The sequence below is a fragment of the Pseudorca crassidens genome, chromosome X (assembly GCF_039906515.1).
Source record: "Pseudorca crassidens isolate mPseCra1 chromosome X, mPseCra1.hap1, whole genome shotgun sequence".
Lineage (NCBI taxonomy): Eukaryota > Metazoa > Chordata > Mammalia > Artiodactyla > Delphinidae > Pseudorca > Pseudorca crassidens.
Window position 1 is genome coordinate 117074237 of NC_090317.1, and position 22381 is coordinate 117096617.

At 48.6% G+C, this 22381-nt stretch overlaps 1 protein-coding gene across 13 annotated transcripts in view; it reads left to right on the forward strand.

Moving 5' to 3' along the window:
* Positions 1 to 21690, forward strand: part of MAP7D2 (MAP7 domain containing 2) — a 106865-nt gene extending 85175 nt beyond the window's left edge. For 12 of the 13 annotated variants that reach the window (XM_067723422.1, XM_067723420.1, XM_067723421.1 and 9 more), the window contains 9 exons: positions 2632 to 2900; positions 3479 to 3611; positions 11139 to 11364; positions 12114 to 12218; positions 13377 to 13433; positions 13885 to 13963; positions 14672 to 14858; positions 17986 to 18261; positions 20169 to 21690. In XM_067723422.1, the coding sequence (XP_067579523.1) occupies positions 2632 to 2900; positions 3479 to 3611; positions 11139 to 11364; positions 12114 to 12218; positions 13377 to 13433; positions 13885 to 13963; positions 14672 to 14858; positions 17986 to 18235 (1306 nt within the window). In that variant the 3' untranslated portion in view covers positions 18236 to 18261; positions 20169 to 21690. The remainder of the gene's footprint in view (positions 1 to 2631; positions 2901 to 3478; positions 3612 to 11138; positions 11365 to 12113; positions 12219 to 13376; positions 13434 to 13884; positions 13964 to 14671; positions 14859 to 17985; positions 18262 to 20168) is intronic. The other variant, XM_067723430.1, reaches the window with a different exon arrangement.
* The last annotated feature ends 691 nt before the right edge of the window (positions 21691 to 22381 follow it).

Sequence of the window (22381 nt, forward strand, 5' to 3'; positions counted from 1 at the left end):
GGGAGTCGTGGGCACAGACTGCAGTTCCGCGGCTTACTTAACCTCTCTAAGCCCGCTTCCTCCTCCATAAAGTGACCCTAATAATAGTACCTGTGTCATACCAGTTTTTGACAACTAAAAGAGACATACACGTATACACACATACATACACAACTACACTTAGCAGCACAGGGGCTGGTGTGCAGACAGCCCTCAGGAAGCGTGGACACAGTTTTGGAGGGTGCTAGAGGGAGTGTGAGCTCCAGATCACTGGGGGAGGGATCCAGGTGCGACCCTGGCTGTCTGAACACAGAAGGCTCTGATGATTCCCTCTCAAGCCAGGGCTCTCAGGAGACTCATAGGCGGGCCTCGGGGGGCGTGGGGATTAGGACACTACCCCTCAACCAGAGCAGCACCACTTTTACCTGCTTTATACAGATAGAAGGGGCGTGGGGGGGCGCTATATGTATGTCTCACCTCAGTGGTTCTCAGCTGGGGGTGATCTTGCCCCTGCAGGGACATTTGACAATGTTTGCAGACATTTTTGATTGTCATAACCTGGGGTGGGTTGCGGGGAGTGGAGATTGCTATTGGCATCTAGCGGGTTGAGGCCAGGGATGCTGCGAAACAGTGCACAGAATAGCTCCACAGCAAGGAATGATTCAGCACCAAATGTCATGGCAGGATTGAGAAACCCTGGTACATATGCATACGTATATTGAAGAAGCAAGAGGATTCTGTGCCTGGCTTTTATGTGGTTAGGGTCTAGGAACAAAAGTAGAAAACCAAGGTTATATAGAAATGCCTGCTTGTCAAGAGGTCCCTTGGGAATGGTGGGGCCTGAGTTGGCTGAGCCCCAGGGCAGAGGGAGAACGGTCTGCAAAGAGGAGGCACCGTCCACGTGGACGAGGTGTCACGGGGGTTCTGTGTGGCTCCAGGCCTAACAGAATGGTGGCACAAGGGAAGTCGGTGTGGCGAGTATGAAGTGATTCTTTCTGGGGTCACAGTGGTCCAGCTACGGAGCAGACTGCCAGAGAGGGGTGGACAGACCACCATGGAAGTGGGATCTGGACTGATTCCATATCAGTAAAATGGTTGATGCTGAAATAACTGAATTTTAAAAATTCAGATCACGTTCAAGTCGTATTCATGGGGTCATTGTGTGGCCCTCAGCCTGGCATTAACTGAGAAAACGTGTTCTCCTTGGCACCCGGAGCTGGGCTTTTACCATGAGAGCATCATTGGAAAACTGGTCTGCATCTTTTCCAGTCCACGTACCCCTTGAGGATTATTTTCCAGCTCAAGACCAAGTTTAATGTTGATCTGATTATATTTTTTCCTTACCACCAGGATCTGATTAGGAAACTCTTTAGGTCTCTGGTGAGAAATTGGCCTTTAATATTATGTTGAGTTGCCATTTTTATTGCTGTTTTTATAGATCAAAAATGGTTGAACATTAGCACTTTCATATGGTTCAGCCTGCTACAGGGTTGAGAGTGACAGTGTGTAATGCACAAACAGATTACTTTATGCTCTTCTAAAAGTACTCTGTACAAATGTCACACCCCTGTGCGAACTTTGGGTGCACTCGGCAACTAAAGCTAGGCTGTTATCTACGTCACCAGCAGCCAGTGGTCACCAGGAGCCAGGCCTGGGCCAGCACACCTGTAATGGACCTTCTTCCAACAGATGCAGAGGGAAATAAGCTGGACACAAAAGGGCAAATACTGTATGATTCCACTTCTATGAGGTATGCGGAATTGTCAAATTCCTGGAGACAGAAAGTGGAAAGGTGGTTGCCAGGGGCTGGGGAGAGGCGGGAGTATGGAGTTAGCGTTTAAAGAGTACAGAGTTCTGGAGATGGACGATGGGGATGGTTGTACCACAGTGTGAATGTACTTAATGCCACTGAACTGTACACTTCAAAGTGGTTAAGATGGTAAAGTTCATGTTGTTTGTATTTTGCCATAATAGAAAAAAATGGGAGCAGGGTCGTTCGTTGCCATATGCTGAAGCCAGATGCAACCCTGGTGCTCCTCTAAAAAGAGGAGGTAGGAAAATGCCTAACACTTTATTCTTATGTTGTCGTCAAACTTAAGTGAAATTCAGACATGACGTCATTGGCTGGGCTTCCTAAAACGTTGTCCCTTCCACCAGGGACATGTTCTAGATACCATATGTTCCTGTTAGGGTGATAATACTTCAGAGATTTCTTATTTATTTATTTATTTATTTTTGGCTGCGTTGGGTCTTCGTTGCTGCGCACAGGCTTTTTCTAGTTGCGGCGAGCGGGCGCTACTCTTCGTTGTGGTGCGCGGGCTTCTCGTTGCGGTGGCTTCTCTTGTTGCAGAGCACGGGCTCTAGGTGCGTGGGCTTCAGTAGTTGTGGCATGCAGGCTTAGTTGCTCCGCAGCATGTGGGATCTTCCCGGACCAGGGCTTGAACCTGTGTCCCCTGCATTGGCAGGTGGATTCTTATCCACTGCACCACCAGGGAAGTCCTACTTCAGGGACTTCTGAGTGTGTGCTCCGCCTCACATTTGTTTGCCTTGAAGGATGAAATTGTTCAACTTTTTGGAACCAGGTGTCTTTGGAACAGAGGCTTCTGTGGTCAGGCCCGGTAATCATCTTCTGGCGTGGTTTTGGTTTTCCAGGGCAACTTCAAAAGCATATCCGCAGTCTCCAAAGAACGTGAAGCCGCCATACCCAGGGTCTCCGGTGAAGTACCGCCTCCCTGCCTTTTCCGGCCAGGAAACACCCAAGAAGAAAGCAGAGAAAGAGAAGAGCAACAAGGAAAGGGAGGGCTCCCTGGCTCAGCAGGCAGCCGGCCCACCTGGGGAGGAGGCCCCAGAGAAGCACGTGGCAGACAGGCACGCCACCGAGAAGCATGAGGCCGCAGCAGGGAAGGCCGAGGGCGGTGGAGGTAGGCCCTCCTCGCCCAGCCGGTTCTCCCTCTGACTCCATGCACGCGGGAGTCTCGGGTATGGGGGAGAGACGGGGATTTTTCCCGGAGACAACTCCATGCCCTCGTGCCACTTTCTCAGGCTTGCATGTTGCCCCGAGTCCTTCCCCTCGCTCTCCTGAGGGTCTCCTGGCAGAGGAGGCTGAGGGGCTGACGCTGCTCCTAGCTGTGGAAGCCCACGGGGGTGGTCAGCTGCATCCAGCCAGCATCTGCCTTTCCCACAGAGAGGGTCTTCCTTTAGTCCTTGAAGCTTCCGTGACAGCTGCGGTGAGTTCATCCAGATAGGCGCAGCGGTGGTGGCTGCCTTGGGACTTGCTGGTGACCCTGTCTCTCCTTGTCGCCTCTCCACTGCCCTCCATGGTGGAATGCATCCAGGGTCACAGCCAGCCTGTTGCAGCCTCTCTGCTTGGTGGCTGGTGGTGCTGGTCCTGGCAGCATTTCCCATCACCCACTGGGTTGGATTTTTCAATCCCAAGTGGTAGCTGCCGTTGTGAGTGCAGTCACTGTTTCATTTCCCTTGATCTTTTCCTCCAATGCAGCCTCGTGGAAGCCCACAGCGGGCACCACTGATGCAGGAGAGGCCACAAAGATGCTGGCCGAAAAGAGACGACAGGCCCGGCTGCAGAAGGAACAGGAGCAGCAAGAACGTCTGGAGAAGGAAGAGCAAGACAGGTATGGGGGTGCTCAGGCCTTCTGAGACCGCGGAAACTCCCAGCTCCTGGATATCGGTGTTACCGACAGCCCCTGTTCTCGGCATACACTCTAGGACCAGCCAGGCCTCGTAGAGCTATCAAAGGAGTTTGAGTTTTGTTTATAGAGTGAGGTTCTCCCTGAAAAGACAGGCGGTTCCAGATGTAGACATCTTGATTCTGCTTCCTGAATCGTGTTTTTTTTCCCCCAAATTATTCTAACTTTCACCCCCAGGTAAGAGAAAGGAGGGTTGAGCAGAGGCTCCTAGCTGGGGCCGAAGCCGACCTCATAGGCCATGAGACACGAGGTACGGGGACTCCCATCCTGGAGCACGAAAGAAGATGTCATGGCAGTGGTCCCTAAACTTTGGAGGGTGTCAGAGTCAGTCAGGGGTTGCGGTGAAAATACACAGGCCCAGGCCGTGTCCCGCTTCAGTAGCTCACCAGACTTTGAGAACCACTGCATTGACCCCTGGGGCACTTGGTCAAAATACAGACGGTTCTGCCTATTCTGGTCTTAGTATTCAGAGAGAAATGCATGTTGAAGGGCAAGGTAGAGTTTATCATTAAATTGATAAAGGAAGCTCTTAGGATAATCACAGAGTACAGTCCAGTACTGTTGAGAGGATTTAACGTGACAGGGAGCCAGCCACGTTGCTGTGTTTCACTCAGCTGTGGCGCTGAGTTTAATCAGTAATAGAATATTCTTCATCCTTAAGTGACCTTGGCAAGTCTGTTGTGGTCTGTCATTACACTTCTGCTGATTTCTTTCTTTGAAGGAGGAGGGGGGAGGTCTGGCTGGTTCCTTCTTCGAACTCTGGACTTCCCTGATGATTTTCCCACCTCCAACCTTTTGGTTAACAGCAGCAGGTCTTTTTACTGAGTGGTGTGCTTGGGCTGGGTTAGGTGGGCCGCAGGATGTGTGAAGGGAGGTCCCAGGAGAGGAGGATGAGTCGCAGGACCTCAGTGACAGGGCTTGGGATGTGCGGGCCCTGAGCAGGTGAGTCGCGTGCCTGTAGCTTGTGCTAAGGAAGGTGCAGCTCTCTGCCTTCCAGCCAGCACCCTCTCCTGTTTCCTTCACAGCGCAGCTCCTCAAAGAATTGACTGTGCTGCCTGTCTCTATTTCCTCTACTCACACTCAGTCTGCAGACCTCACACTCACCATTCCTCCTAATTGCTGGACTCCTAATCCATTTCTTGGTTGGCTTTGACCGTGTCGCGCTTGCCCTTGCTTCTCTTGCCTCTCCTTCTCAGTCTCCTCTGTCTCCCGCTCAGCCCCTCACGCATCACCTGGGCTCCCAGCCCTCAGTCCTTGGCCAGCTTCACCTGACAAGCCCTTCCCGAGCAGCGCTGCGCCCTCCTGCCTGGCCCGCGCCCCCAATGCGCTGCCAGCTTCCTCTGGCTTCAAAAGTTTGGGGCTCGCATTTCACACAGCGTCCTCATGCTCAGCATTTGGGGTGCTAACCCAACTCTGCTCTCATCTCCCTTTCTACCCTCATCTTTTCTTTGCCTTGTTTTACCATCTATTTCTGAAGCCAATTTCATCTTGCTCTGTAAACCTTCAATACTTTCTGGTACAAGGGAGGCATTAAATCACGCATGGGTACTGATGCCTCCTGAGCCTGTGCTGTCCAGTACCACCGCCTCTAGTCCCAGGTGGCCACCGAAATGGAAATACACTAAGATCAAGTCCAATTCAGTTCCCCAGCCGTATGGCCACATTTCAAGTGCTCAGTAGCTACGTGGCTAGTGGCTACCATATCGGACTACACAAATCTCTAGAACGTTTCCCTCATCACAGAAAGGTCTGTTGGCTAGCACTGGTCTAGAACCTGCAGGCAGTATTACCAACTGCTTTATGCTTTCCTTTAAGTGTGTCCCACACACATCTCAAATTGAGCATTTCCAAAGCAGACCTTACTGTCTTTCTCGCAGACTTGCTTTTCCTTTCACAAGCTCAGTCCTCCATGTCTCCAGGCAACCAGATCAGATGTGTCCGAGCCAGCTCTCAACTTCCCCTCTCCTTCCTCGTCAGTGTCCCGTCCCCTGTCAGGTCTGTCTCGGCCGCCTCTAGCATCTCTCTCATCTCCCTTCCCCTCCAGCCCCTTCTCCCCTCCTGAGCTCTGGCCCCTGTGGTCTCTGACCTGGACTGTGTCTGTGGCATCCGCACTGAGCTCCCCGCTCTAGGTCTCGCGGAGCTCATCCACTGTCCACGCTGTGTCCCCAGTGCCTGTTCTCAAATAAGTGTCATTGTCCTGCTCCTGTCCTTTAACAAGCCGGTGACTCCCCTGCCCACAGGAGGCCTGCCACGGCCTGAGCACCCCTGTGTCCTGCAGGTCCACACCTCCTCATCTGCTTTCACGCTGCCTCCCGTGGCCTTGAGCTCCTTGTCAGCAGACACATTTTCCATTGTCCGACTCGGGTCAAGCACTGCTCCCTGTCTGCAAGCCTTTCCAGCCCTGCCCCTGGGAGAGAACAGACCTCTCCCCCTCTTCGCCCGCCCAGCCCGGCTGGTCGGCTGATCACAGAGCCTCCTCATTTGTTCACAGGCCTACTTCCCCCAACTAAGCACCTTGGCCGGGGTACAGTCTTTGGATCACTGGTGCTGGCGCTCAGTGAACATACAGGAAAGGTAGAGAAGTAGGAAGAGGCCCAAATGAGAAGCCATTGCAATCGTGGGTTAAGAGAAGGCAGCGCAGTGTGGTGGAGCTCGAGCTGGAGGAGTGAAGGCGGGTTCAACAGAAATGGGCCCATTCAGAGTCGACGCCAAGGTTTGATTCTAAGCATAGGAGAATGGTACACCCAATGACAGATAAAGGAAGGACAGAAGGAATTGATTTTAGAGGGTAAAAACAAGCCATTTGATTGTAGATAAACTAAGTTTAAGGTGCCTGCAAGATATCCAGGTGATTAGAAATGGAATTGAAGCCTGGGGCCTAGGTAAAAATGAGAGCAATACCCTTGACCCAAAATCAGTTTTCCTCTCTCTTGCCAGAATATGAAGCTTTGCTAGCACCACGTGGGAGGTGAGAAAGTACAGTACCACACAACCAGGGCCTGGAACACAGCGGACACCTCTTGGGATAAGATCATCCTCGCTCCTGTTTTGTGCTTAAGAGTCAGTGGTTGAAGCCACACAAATGTAGTTGCCAGATGAGAGAATATAGGGAAAATAAAGATACTTGAGCCAAACCGTGGAAAGCCAATTACTGTGACAAACTGGTGAGGAAAACGCCATCCGAGTCAGGGATGAGACTGCTCAGAGCAGAAGGGCTGACAAGGTGCCCAGACAGCTGGGCCCGGAAGAAGAGCAAACGCTGGTCCAGTCCCCGCTAGCAGTGACCCTGGGGCTCTCCTGGAAGCATGCAGAACAGGGCACAGTGCCTGGGCTCGTGGATGGCCCAAGATAGAAATCAGGATTCTTGGAGCAAGAAACCCTAGACCCTGGGTCCGCCCCAGGGAAGGCACTGGCAGAAACTAGAAGCAAAGAGATCTTACTGGGATTCCAAAATGAGTCATGTTAAGAAGTTAAGATAGCTGCTGTGGGCCCAAGTGGAAAGATAGTTGAGTTAGGCACCCTCCATCAGCAGGGTCACATAGCCGGGCTGCAGCTCAGTGTCTGTGCGAGAGTTGGCCTGGGCCCGGCCCTTCCGGCAGAGGTCCTGGTGCCGCTCAGCCCTGGCAGCTCGTCGGTTGAGCCTCTGGGTGGTGGACTGTCGGGGTAAGAGCTGGGCAGGCAGGGCCCGTCTGGCGCGGGGGGTGGCGGCCGAGTCAGGAAGGGAGAGCCAGGCCCTCACAGGAGGGAAGTCGAATGCCGCTTGCACCTGCGAGACGTGTCGAGGCTGAGGAAAGGCCGTTGGTCTTGGGGTTTAGGACACGAATGGAGGTTTGGGGGGAAATCATGGAGAGGGGTGGAGACAGAAGCAGCTTGACAGAGGTGAGATGGCAGAGGCCCTGAGCATCAGCAGAATACAGGGGAGAGGGGACAGAGGAGAGTTGTTTGGGATCCCTGAGGCCTGAGTGTTTTGCAGGCCGTGGGAAGGTCCGTGTAGAAGGACAAAGCGATGGAAGGAAGAGAGGGGGACGGTGGAAGGAACTCGGGTGCGGGTCTGTGTGTGGAATTAATAGTGTGGTTGGTGGCATTTATAATCCTTTTCATCTAAGCAGAAAAAAGGGGGCATCTTCTGAGCAGGAATGCTGTAGAGGAGTGAAGTTTAGGAAGCCCAGATCAGGTGGCCCCGGTCTTCTCTGGAAAGTGGTTGATGATGCCATCGACTAAAGAGGATGTGGAAGACGGTGGAAAAGTGGAGGTTTGGACTGTTCCCCTGGGGGTCTGGGAGGTGAGGATGGATGGCTGGCGTGGCGGCTGAGGTCCAGGGAAAGATGACCAGTCAGCCTTGTCTGGGCCTTACTTCAACCACTGTTGACAACCCAGGAGGGCCCAGAGTGGCCCCCATGCCATCCCACAGATGCTCAGTGGCTGGGCAGCCTGGGCGCCCTGAGAGAAGAGGGAGCGGATGCAGGGACGGCACAGAGCTGCCCGGGGCCGGTCAGGAGAGAAGGCGGCGAGGGACGGGTGAGGGCAGATCAAAGAAGGGGAAGGTTAGAACATTGAAGGTTAAGCTTTTTTAAATGAAAACTTTTAAGCACGTAAGGAAGGGAGAAAGTGAAACCCACATACTCATCCGGAGATTGAATGAGTCGAGACTGAACATGTGTCAGGGACATGGTGCAAATGTGAGAGGGTGGGACGAGAGGGGGCCGGCGTCTGGAGCTTGAGAGATGGGGGTCGTTACACAGAAGACCCTCACCGGTGGCCGGGAACGGGGATGAGGGATGTATCCACTGAATGATGACTACAGTGCACAGTTTTCTGGTACTTTCTATCTGGTGAGGAAGGGGGGTAGGTTTGGGGTGGGTGGCAGGAGCAAGGACGGGCGGGGGTGACAGAAGTACACGTGGGTCTGGTGAGCTCCGGAGGGAGCCGGTAATGACGGTAAGGGCAGTGGGGTCGGGCTGCCTGCAGCAGAGGGGCGCTGGGGAAATGACACTGCCATGTCCTCTCTGGTTCGTTAAGCAGGGAGAGAAAGAGTGTTTATTCTTGGAGAGGATTTTGAGAGACTTGGTTTCACACAGGGAAAGCCAGTTTTTAGCTACTTTGGGGGAAGCAGAGTGTGGTTAAATGGAGGGAATTTTGTCTGTAGGGGCTTATGGGCCTGTGGGGAGGAATTTATGTTGTGGGTGATGACTTGGATTATGGAGACCTAGGGGCTAAGAGGATGTGTTACTGCATAGCTATGCATCGGGCACCTCTGAAGTCCTCCTGGTAAAACGGAAGAAACCGAGTGGCTTTTCAGATCCTAAGGATGAAGTAGCTTGTGGGTTAATTTATATACGTATCCTTTGTGTATTAACTTCTCTGAGACAGTCACAACTGGCTCCTTAAAAGAGAGAGAAATACTAAAACAGTGCTCTGATTAACCTTGGGAGAAGTTTTGTTATTGACACATCCGGTTTTTACAATCCTGTGTTGGGCATCCTAGTCTTTCATTGAGGAATCTAAGAACTGGTGAGTTTCTTTCTGACTAGGCCCCATAATGCTCTTCTCCAAAGTTCTCCAGAATATTTGTTAGTAATTTCAGTTGTTCCAGCTTTTAGGCACTGCACCCTCTGTGAACATAGAATACATTGTCATGTCCCATTGTAGTTTTAGGCTAATGTCTTTGTGTATTTTTTTACCTTTTAAAATATTTCTTTGGTAGCACATAGGCTAATTGCCTCCGTGATTCCTAAAGCCAACCGTTAGGGTGGAAGGATGTTCTTTTTAAGTCTTGATCATTTATAACAATATACCAGCGCCCCAGTAAGTCAGTGGTACCTGCTTCCAAATAAAGATAATTTCTGAAAAACATACACATTTACAGATGCGCTTAAAAGGACACTGGGAATTGAAGAGAGCGTTCATTTTAAATTGTAAAACACACTAGCATTTGAGAATCTGCCCAGGACCAGGCATTGTGCTAAGTGCTTCCCATTATCTCATTTAATTCCCACAGTGATGTCGAGGAGCCAGTAATATAGCTATTCCCATTTTTTTTAAATGGGCATCAGAAATGTTGAGTGACTTTCCAAGGAAGGGTCACACAGCAAGTGGCACAATCAGAATGCAGTCTTGGTCTTGCCCATGTGGCACATTGCCAGTCAGTAACTCGCTGCAAAATGAGTATAGTTATCCACATTTTTTCATAGAAGAGGAAAGTGACACACGTGAGCAGGAAGAACGTTAGAAATGTAAAAACAAGCACTTAGACTTTACAGAGTTTTCCCTCACTGCTTGAGCTCTTTATCGTTACATCGCTGACCATTCATCTGTGGATGAAAAATGTCTAAATGCCATTTAATTTTCATTTAGCAAAGAATAAAAGCTAAAATTTTTTTAAAGAATGCCAAGATAAATGGAAAATAGATGCTTTAATTCCTTAAATGTCAAGTTTCTGTTGAGCATTTTCTTCCATTTGCTGCTTCAGAAGTCACATACTAATTAAAACCAAAGTGAACTTTTTGAGCTCCTAGTCACTGCTCTCAAATTGCTGACTGGCACAGATGTGAGAGTCACTGAGACACTTCGAGGTTTTTTTTCTTTTTTTTTTCTAGCTTAAGTTGTTTTTTTTTTTAACATCTTTATTGGAGTATAATTGTTTTACAATGGTGTGTTAGTTTCTGCTGTATAACAAAGTGAATCAGCTATACCGTATACATAGATCCCCTTATCCCCTCCCTCTTGCGTCTCCCTCCCACCGCCCCTATCCCACCCCTCTAGGTGGTCACAAAGCACTGAGCTGATCTCCCTGTGCTATGCAGCTGCTTCCCACTAACTACCTATTTTACATTTGGTAGCGCATTTAAGTTGGTTTTAAATATTTATCCTACTCAGTTTTTAAGGAATTCTCATTCAATAAGAATGATGGGGGCTTCCCTGGTGGCGCAGTGGTTGGGAGTCCGCCTGCCGATGCAGGGCACACGGGTTCGTGCCCCGGTCCGGGAAGATCCCACATGCCGCGGGGCGGCTGGGCCCGTGAGCCATGGCCGCTGAGCCTGCGCGTCCGGAGCCTGTGCTCCGCAACGGGAGAGGCCACAGCAGTGAGAGGCCCGCGTACCGCAAAAAAAAAAAAAAAAAAAAAAAAAAAAGAATGATGGGCCTGTGGTCATTTGTAAATTGGCTAGGGAACATCTGTGTCTTCGTTACAGTCTATTCACAAATCAGTACATTATTACTCTGGGTATCACAGAATTTAAAGTCCACTTTGCTTATTATTTTTTTTGGTAACGTTATGGACTGGAGTGGCTTTCTGAGAAGGATGTGAGTCATTTTCTTAAGTGGATGCTAACTCATATGCATGTGTCTGTGACAGTGGCAAGTGTTATGCTCTACTGTTGGCACATAGCTCTTGGTAGTTTACCTTTTGGGCACGTCGTCGTTGTCTTCTAACATCATTTATGTTCTCAAAAGGCTGGAGAGAGAGGAATTGCAAAGAAAGGCAGAGGGGGAAAGACTTCGCCTAGAAGAAGCAGCCCGTAAGCAGGAAGAGGAAAAGAAGCGGCAGGAGGAAGAAGAGAAAAGGAAGGCGGCAGAGGAGGCCAAGCGGAGGGCCAAGGAGGAGCTGCTGTTGAAAGAAGAGCAAGAAAAGGAAAAGCAAGAAAAAGAAAAGCAGGAAAAGGCCATGATTGAAAAGCAGGTACTGTGCAAATCCTTATATAGACTTTCCTTAATGGCCTTAGTTAGTATTAGGTAAAATTAGTTAAATTTGGATGACGCATAATGTTTACTTGAAGTTTTTCTTTAACTGGGCTAGTTAATAAATATGAGTTACTTTGGGCAACAGAAGTGAAGTTGGTAGTATTTGCTGTACGTCCGTTTGGGTTCCCCCAAAGGCAGACCCTGGATGAGAACTTGGGTGCCAGTAGTTTATTTGGGAGATGATCGCAGGAAGCTGGTAGGGGAGTGAGAGGAAAGCACATTGGTGAGTGGGTTACTGTGGGCAGCTGGAACTTGCTCACTATGGAACTCTCTGAGAGACTGTGGACCATGCCTTAGGATTATCCCCTTGAGTGGTGAGGAAACTAGGTTGTCTTCCAAGTCCTGCCCCTTATGGTTGCAGGTCACTGAGGGGAAATTAACTTCCTGAAATTTCTAGCCACATGCATACTTATGGCCAGAGACTACCCTCAGACACAGAAAGACCTTGACCTTGTACGCAGAATGTCTGCAGGTGATTTGCATGGTGGACCGAGGTCATATGAGTGAGACCCAACCATGTCTGCTGTGTCGTAGAGCAGGCTGTGTAAATCCACATTGAATATTCGAGCAGCACCCACTTTTCGGTCGATGATGAGGTGGAGGAATATAGGTGCAAACCCCAGGGAATTAACTAGCGTTTTCTTCAGCTTAGTAAAGCCTATCCCTTCTTTTACATGTTTCTACCAGAAGGAAGCAGCAGAAGCAAAGGCCCAGGAGGCAGCTAAACAGATGCGTCTAGAAAGAGAGCAGATCATGCTGCAGATTGAACAGGAGCGACTGGAGAGGAAGAAGGTAAGGGCTAAGGGATCAGGAGTACTTAGGGTGAGGCAGGGACAGGAAGTGAGTCCAGTTATGTTCTGCAGTTGTTGGGTACGGTGCTCTTAGAATTGTTATTTAGGTTGATTTCATTGATCATACTGTTGTGTCTTTATTAGTTTTCTGTCATCTTGTTCTTTCATTTACTGAGAGAGGGGTATTGAAAGCTCCATCTGTGATTATGGATTTCTCCACTACTCCTTCCAGTTCTATACATTTTTGTTTTTATATACATAATTTGAAGCTCTACTGTTAGGTGGATTTATATTTCAAATTATTAAATTTTCCCATTGAATTACCCTTTTATCATTATGAAACGTCCTTCTTTTTTTTTTTTTTTTTTTGCGGTACGCGGGCCTCTCACTGTTGTGGCCTCTCCCGTTGCGGAGCACAGGCTCCTGACGCGCAGGCTCAGCGGCCATGGCTCACGGGCCCAGCCGCTCTGCGGCACGTGGGATCATCCCGGACCGGGGCACGAACCCATGTCCCCTGCATCGGCAGGTGGACTCTCAACCACTGCGCCACCAGGGAAGCCCTGAAACGTCCTTCTTTATCTCTAGTAATATTTCTTAAAGTCTACTTTGTCAGCCTTTTTGTGATTAGCACCTGCATGATAAATTTTTTCACTTTGAACCTATGTGTCCTTATAAATGTGCCTCTTATAAACAGCATATGGTCAGGATTTGTTATTTTAATCCGGTTTGACAGTTTTTGTCTTTTAATTGGGGTGTTTAGGCCATTTAATTACGGGTAAAGGGTTTAAGGAGGCTGATTATGAAGGTCCATTCTCATGGTGTCCAATCTGTGGCCTCCCCTTCTGCACCTCAGCTTGGCTTTCTTTAGGGTGGTCCTCTTGAATGGCAGGTAGTGATGTGTTGCTTTCTAGGTAACTTAAGGAGAGGAAGGAGAAAGATGGGATATAAATTGTTGATTCTAGATACTTAACTGGTTCACTCCTTAAGCATTTGACCGTGTTCGTATGGCAGAGGTGTATGTCTGCAAAATCAATGGAAAAACCTTTCTATACACATTATCCTCTGCTGATGTTTCTTTTTCACAAATTTTGTGAGGAATGTGAAATTGCATATAGACCCGGCTTACTTGTATATGTACCTGCTTCTTTTTGGTTCCCAGAGAATAGATGAAATTATGAAGAGAACAAGGAAGAGTGATGTGTCTCTGGAAGTGAAGGTAGGCATTCAGAGTACCATGTTCATAATTCATGTTCTGAGAAGAACAGAATGGTGGAATATATACAGTGACATTGTAGGTCTCAGAGAGGATTAACCAGAAAAAAATAGGCTCTTCCTTGCTTTGTTCCTGGCTAGATTAAGGAGGCTGTAGGTCCCTGAAAGGAAAGAGGAGTCTAAGAGAGGGATTTCAGAGATGGGGTGATAACAAAAAATGTCCTCAGGGAAATGGGGGTAGGGATGCAGGGAGAAGCATTATAGTCCACAGATCAAAAAAGAGAATGGTGGCATATTGATAAGGGAAACATAGCTGATTTGTAATAACCTCAGAAAATTCAAAGAATTACCGTGGAGCAGACAGTTGGCCCAGCATGGTTCCAAATATCCTCTGATACTTTTCAAAAGCACTTACCTTTCTACATAAAGCCAACCTTCCCTCTATTTGTTTTCAGAAAGAAGACCCGAAAGTGGAGCTTCAGCCTGCTGTGTGTGTGGAAAATAAGACAAAACCAGTTGTCCCCAACAAAATAGGTGAGCGTGAGGTCTGGTTCTTAGGTTCTTCCTTTCAGGAGGTGAGGGCTCATGGCGCTTCCTGTGGGAGACTAGCACCCACGGGTCCTAAGAGCTTTATTAGTGGAAGGGGCCTGTGCACTTTCCCCTCCCTTGTGGAGTTTCCATCTCCAGCACAGGTCTGTCAGGTCCACTTGGAAACCGGCGGGTTCCTCTGTTACTCTAATAATCCCAGTGCCGGAGCCAGGCCATCTGCTGGCCGGGCTGCTTTCCGGGAAGCTTAATTGCTGGTCAGGTTCTATTAAGAACTGACTCTGTTGTTCTACGGCAGTTTCTTCTGCCTTCCAGAGTTCTAGATAGTCCAGCTCTTTTCTATCATGTACTTAAAGCTCCTCAGGTTGGACTATTTCGTGGCAGCCAAAGTCAGAAAACGCATACCCATCTCAGAGTCACTCTTCACATTTCTCTTTAGCCTTGTGGCTCGAGTCCGGGGACCTGTACAGCATATGACACCAAGCCTCCCGGGTGGGTCATGAGCCCAGCACAGACACTGATGATGTCATTTGTCATCTCTTCCCGGTGGGAAGGTGACTACATGGGGTTCTTTTTACAAAAGGTATTGCATTGTTGGTAAAGTAGAGGATTCATTGCCTCTATAGATATTTCCCCTGTTATTTCATCGTTTGGGATATTTTATGACTGACAGAATGACTTTGTGTTCTCCATCAGAAATCAATGGCTTGAACACCTGCCAGGAAGTTAATGGTGTGGAACGTGCTGCCCCAGAGACTTTCCCCCAAGATGTTTTCACTAATGGACTTAAACCAGTTGGGGGACTTGTTCACCTGGACGCCCTTGATGGGAAATCAAACAGTCTGGATGATTCAACCGAAGAAGTTCAGTCTATGGATGTGAGGTAGGTCCACTGCTTTTGCATTTGAGCCTCATCTCTTCCCCAGATACCTCTACCACCTCTTAGTTGATTTCTTCATCTTTTCCACACCCAAATCTTTCTACACACCTATAGTAGATACGGTTGCCATTCAGGAAAGCTAACAGTGGTAAATTAATATCCATGTTTTGGGTTGAGTTCCCTAGAAACAGAGCCTGGGACAGGGATTCTAGGGCATGGGATTTATCAGAAGAGAGTTCTCAGGAGAAAGGGAAGGGAGGGAAGCAGGATTGGGCAGGGGGAGTCACTAAGCAAGGATCTGGTCTCAGCTGGTCCCAGTGGAACTCTGGAGGATGGATTTCCACCAGAGAGCGCTCTGACTGCGGTAAGGGAGGCGGCCTTCATGGCACTGTGTTTGTCAGCCATCGACTGTGGAGCACCCAGGGTGGGGATGCTCCCATCAGCCAAAGGCAGTTGTCCAGAGGAGGGGCAGCAGCTGTGAGCCCACAGCAGCTGGGGGGTGGGTGCAACCACAGGCAAAGGGGATCTGGGTGGGCCACCAAAAGGGCGCACTCACTGTGTCCAGTGTCTCATGTTTAAGTAAACTTGTCATTGGAAACTTGATAAAGGAACTAATTTGCTTTCAGATCCTAACAACTTAAGGAATTCTTAACTGGTATATGTTTGTGGGTAACATTGCCTGGCAAATTAATCCTGGACCAAAGGAGGGCTCAGTTAGCCCGGGGTTGGGGCAGAGGCGCTGGAACAATGCAGTGCAGGGCAGTTGGGCTGGGGGTCCTCTCTGTGACAGGAGGGAATGCCAGTATTTTGTACAAGCTCTGCCAGAGCTCCAGCCTGCCGGAGCCTACACTTATCTCCTTGCCTGTGAATACTCAGCCTCAGTCTGGGGGGAGGCAGGTGGGGAGCAGAGCCTTTCCCAGGGCACACTGACTGTAAATATCCCAGCTCGTGCACCCTGGCCTTGAGCCAGATATGGGAAAACCCAGGGTCCAGCCGCCCTGTCACCAGGAGAGCGAGTCCTGCGCAGCCTGAGAGTACGGCCTCGTCAGGCCTTGCCACCACCCGCCACCGTCATGGCAGACTTCCTGTAAGTGGTGCCACTCTGCCCCCGGGGGGGCAGGGAACTGCTGGGGCATCTTAAAGGATAACACAATACCTCCCGCCGCCGTGTCGAGGCAGTTGTGCTTATTCTTTCTGCCTCTGGGTGGGGGGGCGGGACGAGACCTGGCACTGGCCATGGTTCAAGGAAGTGAAGGAGCTTTGTGTGTGCACTGCGTTCTTGGTGTGGCCACCTCTGCATTGGAGAATGGTGACTCCTGGGGGCAGCGCCTAAGCTTGTGGCGCCATTCTGTCCTCCGCCTGCTCTGACCAGCTGTTCAAACCCTGGGAATGGAGGTGGGCAAGGCGGAGATGGGGCGGGTGTTCCCACTAATGAAGCAGTTTGCCCAGGCTCCGGGCCACCAGAAGTGGCGTCAGGTCAGCTGCTGCCCCTTAACTAGGCTCAGTGTGAGGGAGACAGATCATCTGAGCTTCTGCAGTTCAACTTGTTTTTCTAGATTCTTCTCTAAGCTCTTACGGAGGAAGAAAAAAAAACCAGACAATCCTGACAGCAGCCCTACTCTGGCTGTTCAGAGAGACTCCTGGTGAGGGGACCTCAGATCCCGGCCCACCACTTATCTGAGCTAGGCCTCTGGTTCCTCCTTCCTCCTTCCACCTCTAGGGAGAGGAGAGAGAGAGAGACAAGGCCCGTGGTGGGGAGGGGGGGCGGGGGAGTGGAAGTCTCACTTTAGCGAGGGTGCTGTGGCAGAGATCGGCTCTGCAGGTGGCCGGGTGGGTGGCGGGGGTCCTTTGCTAACGAGGTTCCGGGCCTGAGCACGGCCTCCAGGTGGCTCCGGCAAAGTCTTCCCCACGTGGTCGCCTGGGGGGAGAAAGGCTTGTTGATTGCATTTTGCAGCGGAGGAAAGTGAGGTCTGGGGAGGGAAAGCTGCTCCCCAGAGGCGGTGCTGCTAGAGAGAGGCTGCACCAAGGCACCCCGTGGTGATTAGACAGCCCCCACCGCCGTTCAGCTCACTTTCAGCTTCTGGCATTGGCTCTGTTTGCGTTTCCCATTTTAAGGGTTTCGGAAGTGCTTGGCTTCTCTGTAGCAGTGCGCTGGTGCCTGCGGGTTTTTACTTTCTTCCCATGGGCAGCGTGACCTTGGCCTTCACAGCCCTGCTCAATCTGAAACCACACACCTCAGATGGGACTTGAACCCACAGGCTGGGACTCAAACCCACTGTCTTTTAATTGAAATCGCACACCTGGTCTCAGGACTTAATGAAGCTCAGGTTCTTTATGTCTCAGCGCAGGAGGAATTCAGCGAGAGGCAAAGTGATAGGCAAGAAGTAGATTTATTAATATAGAATGCTTGTGAGGGATACAAGTGTGCAGACAAGGGGGCTCTGCCCCAAGAAGTAAGTGGGAAAGCCAGTTTATTTAGGGAGATACACACTCCAGAGACAGAGCGCAGGCCATCTCAGAAGGTGAGAGGCCCTGGGAGATGCACGTTCCATAGACAGAATACGGTCAGTCTCAAAAGGCGAGAGTGACCCTGAAATATGGCGTGGTTGGTTTTTATGGGCTGGGTAATTTCATTCGCTAACAAGTGTGAGGATTATTCCAACTCTTTTGGAGAGGGGGCGGGGATTTCCAGGAATTGGGCCACTGCCTACTTTTTGGCCTTTTATGGTCAGCCTCGGAACTCTCATGGCGCCTGTGGGTTGTCCTTTAGCATATGCTAATGCATTATAATGAGGGTATAATGAGGCTCAGGGTCTAAGGGAAGTCGAATCTTCCACCATCTTGGGTCTGATCGGTTCTAACCAGTTTTTGTATCCTCAAAGGCTATGTCATTGTTTTAAAGGTTGTGCCCTGCCCCCTTCCCTCCCGTCTCAAATCCGTTTCCCTTCTGTCAGTGTCTCAGCCTTAAACTAACTTGTATCTTTTATGATGTGTTACACACAAGCTTTGGCTCTAAATCCGTCTTCTCTAGAAAAGAAGAGTAGTATAACAAAATATGACAAATAGAATTAATAGTTTGTCTATCTCTCCATCTCTCTCTCTCCCTCCCTCTCTCCCTCTCCCCCTCCAGTCCTGTTTCAAAAGAAGAGCTTATCTCTATCCCAGAATTTTCACCAGTGAGTGAAATGATTCCTGGGGTATCTCTGGACCAAAATGGAACTGGTAATGCCCGAGCACTTCAAGATCTCTTAGATTTCACTGGCCCCCCCATTTTCCCCAAGAGATCCAGTGAAAATCTCAGCCTGGATGACTGTAACAAAAACCTGATCGAAGGATTTAACAGTCCTGGCCAAGAAAATACTCTGAACACCTTCTGTTGACAAATACAACATCTCTTTAATGAAAGGTACAGTCTTTTGATGATAGTCTAAATCTGTAACTCTCCAGCTGGGGTTTGTGAAGATGAGATAAACGTCACTCAGCCTCCTAGTCAGTTTTATTTTTACAAAAAGCAAACAAATGTGGACTCATGGTATGTACAAGAACTGAGATGGATTTCAAGTGAATCCTCATCTGAGAGCTTTCTGCGCCACCCCAGCATGCCCACCCCTGCTGTTCGGGGCCGGGGGGTAGGGTGCGTGTAGAAGCACTGGCTAAAAGTTTGGCCAGCCATCTGTCTCAGGTAGCAACTTTTTACAGACACTGAGAGAATGCTGTAATAGTGGTGCAAAGTAGTGTTAATAAAATGAATTTCCCCCCTGGTTTTATTCAGTGACATCCCACATCCTATCTAGAATCACTTGTATACATTGGTGAGTGTTGGGCTAAATGGTTTGCTGTCCTGTTGACTCCTCTGTTCTTGGATCATACCTGAAGGAGTAAGGGGGGAAAGAACTGAAGTTTGTGCCCTGAAGCATTCCCCGCCTTTGGCCTTTTTTTCTTGCCGAAGTGCTTCTAGAAACACTGGATTTGTGTGTACTTAGTTATACTCACCTCACATTGGATTTACTTCAGTTTGGGGCTTTTTTTTTTTTTTTTTTTTTTTTGGCGGTACGCGGGCCTCTCACTGCTGTGGCCTCTCCCGTCGCAGAGCACAGGCTCTGGACGTGCAGGCTCAGCGGCCATGACTCACGGGCCCAGCCGCTCCGCGGCATGTGGGATCCTCCCGGACCGGGGCACGAACCCGTGTCCCCTGCATCGGCAGGCGGACTCTCAACCACTGTGCCACCAGGGAAGCCCGGGGCTTATTTTTGAATGATGAAAAACATAATTAGAATGTGTCATCAAATACTTTCATAACTTAATTCCAATTGCTCCTCCCATTTTAGACTGAAATTTTTCTATTCTCAGCATTATCTCAGTCACCTTATTTTTTATGATATTCCACTCCTATAACAGAACTTCAATAACTGATATGATTTAGTCCAACCTTTCTATTTCTCAAATGAGGAAACAGGTTGGGGAGGCCACACGGCTGAGGTCACAGTGTCTCGCATACTTATTTCTACCTGACCTCAGCTGTTGGCTGTAGACAGTGCATTTTGGAGTTTGCTTCTCTTGGCCCTTGGGGAAGCGGTTGTGGTCCTTTCACACATGAGAGGGAATGCATGACAGGCAGTTTTTAGAATAAACCATATCCCTGGTTTGGAAGAGCAGCTGCCTTCTTGGACACTTTAAAAAATTCACCTGAGCATTCTCTTTCCCTGACAGTTACATGGATTAATACTTAGTAAGAGATTTCTCTTGTTATTAGCATACCTTGCACCCTTCGGTTCACTGACCTCACTATCAGTTAAGGACCAGAAAATCCACAAAACTTAGAAGAGTGTTCATGGCTTCTCAAATCTATTTCCTACATTTCTAACTAAAAGAAGTGCAAAATCCTTGTCCCAAAAAAGTCTTGGCTAAATAATTGTATTCATACTGCTTGTATGTTTTCATCTGTCATATAATTCTAGTTATCAAATTCTTCTCAGCCAGAGGTGGCAACGCCCCTGCTGGAAATGTGTCTGGAAAGGTGTCGGGGGTGGCTGTCACAGTGGCTGGAGGCAGCACTGGGATTTGTGACATAAAACGTCCTGCAGGTTTTAGGACAGTCCCACGAAAGAAAATTTGACCCCCTAAAAGAATAGTCCTACACAAAATGCTGCAGCACTTCCGTTGAGAGACTCTATAAGCCAAGGAAAATGCAATTACCAAGAAGGTAGAAAGTCCCACACTGCTATCATTTCAGTGAGAGAGAATAGATGCTACAACTTGCAAAATACTGTCTCTCCATTGGTTTCACCTGATTTTGGTTTTGAATTGCCACAGGTGGCGTTTGGAGAACCCATGAAGCTGCTGGTAGTCAAATCTGAGCTGCCGGCCCTCTGAAGAAGCTTCTGTCGTCCTTAACCGCTGGATTCCAAACTATTAAATCAAAATGTAACTGTATTCCTACTTAGTATGTCAAACGCTGGCCACTCTCAGTAGATCCTTGAGACGTTGGCCTTGTCGGGCTTTAGCAGAGTTCCATGGTACATTTCTATTTATGAGCTTCAGCTGCTGATAAAGCACTTCCTGTACTCTTATTAGCATAGTGATCCTCTGAATAACCCGTGTGATTTCGGCTTGGAAAGTCACCTTAGAACCATTCTTATCCCCAGACTTGGAGCATATAAACATTTAGATGTCTTTTCTTGTAAATATTCTAGACATTTACCCAGACTCTACTTAAACATATACTGAAAACTTGGGTTGCATATCTCCCTGTCTGTGTTTAGAAGGAGAAGAAATTCTGGAACATTTCCCCCATCTCTGGGGTTTCTTTGTTGGAAGTTACTATCAAGAAGCCGTGTTTTATTATTAAACTTAGCCACCTGCAAAATGTGTTGCCCCCCATTGCTCCTTGGGCGGCTAGTGGAGTGAGTCTGGCTGAGTAAGGGAGCCATTGAACAGCGTGGAAGGCCGTCTGCTCCATTAGGCATATTCCTCCAGACTTGGGCATCTGAATCTCCAAGGACCTTTTCATGTTGTACCTGAAATCCTCCAAGCTGTAGTCACTCCAGACCCTCAAGTGGCTTCTGGACTGAATGAATCGTGCACCTCCTGCCCAGGTGGTTGCTTTTCATGTTGTAGCTGTTGTTTTTCTCTTGGGTCTTGGGGCTTTTGTTTGTTTGTTTACTCAACTCTAATAAAACCAGGTACAAATGAAAAGCATAGTGCTCTGAGACAGGGGCCCCTGAACTGGACCTAATATGTCACTTTAACAGGCTTGAACATAAAAACATCTGGGCGGGGGACAAATGACGGTAGAATGTATACTTTACACGTTTTGTGCCATATAATAATGTGTTTTCTTCATTTCTTGTGGTGAAATGTGACTTTCAGATTAAAATAACCTTTTCTTCTTTGAAACCTTTTTTTTTGTCTTGTACAATAAAGAGTTTGGAAAGATCCATAATTCTGACTGAGGTTTGCAACCAGGAGATACAAAAAAGTCTCCAAAGTAATCTTGTTATGTGCTCTTAAAACCAGCTACAGTGTAAGACTGTATTAGGTATGGAAACTGTGTACGTCTGTGTATGTGTATATACTAAATAAAATACATGCCTCCAATAATACAGATCTTGACGAGTATCGGGGGAAAATCCCTTTTATGACAAGCACATAGAAAATGATAGCATGGTCTGACTTTCCAAAAAACGCCTTGCCATCTTTCTTATAGCCCTGTTTTGCTAAATGTCTGTTTTCTTGCAATCTGTTGTACCTCACAGCACCATTGTGATCCCGGTGATGCCTCATTTGCACGATGTGTACCTTGTGTTACCGTGAAATACATTTTCATTGAAGAGTCTGATGGTGTGCTAGTGCTTTGTTTGCTTCTGTAGGCTCGATAAAAAAAAATGTGCTGAAACCAAATACCAGATACCAGATACCAGATTTTTGAAAACCTATTTGGAAAAAAAAAATGAAAAATCCTGTGTGGGTGTCCTTTCCCTGTCTAACTCATTAAAATTCCTCTATTGCCAGTTCCAAGTGAAACCAACTGTGGAAATAAGCTTCAGTGATGAGCTGTCCCAGGACATGATGAACTTGTAAGTATAGTAAAGTTGCTGTACTTTCATACCACTGATGCGAGGGATTGCTAGCTAGCTAAGATGCAGTTAACCTTAGTGTAATCTCCAAAAACATTCCATAGAACAATCTGGCATTTCAACAAAATTATAATGGGAATGGTGACCCCTGTTTTCCAGTAAGCTGAAACCCACACCAACGTTTTTTTTGTATCTAAATCATGGCTTGTCTACTGACTGGGAGACAATACCAGCCAAGACCAGGAGACAGGAGGGCCAGGACTGGAACGGGGATGTCGGATCCTTGTGGTAACTGCTGGGCTGCCACCTCCAAAGCCGAGGGCCCAGTTAACGCAGCTCTCCCCAGCTCTGATGACAAAGCCTCTGGTGAGGGCACACGAGTGGACATCCTCATTTTTTCCATGTGCTGGCCTTTGACAGCAGCATTATAAGTAGCTTCTGTCATCATGA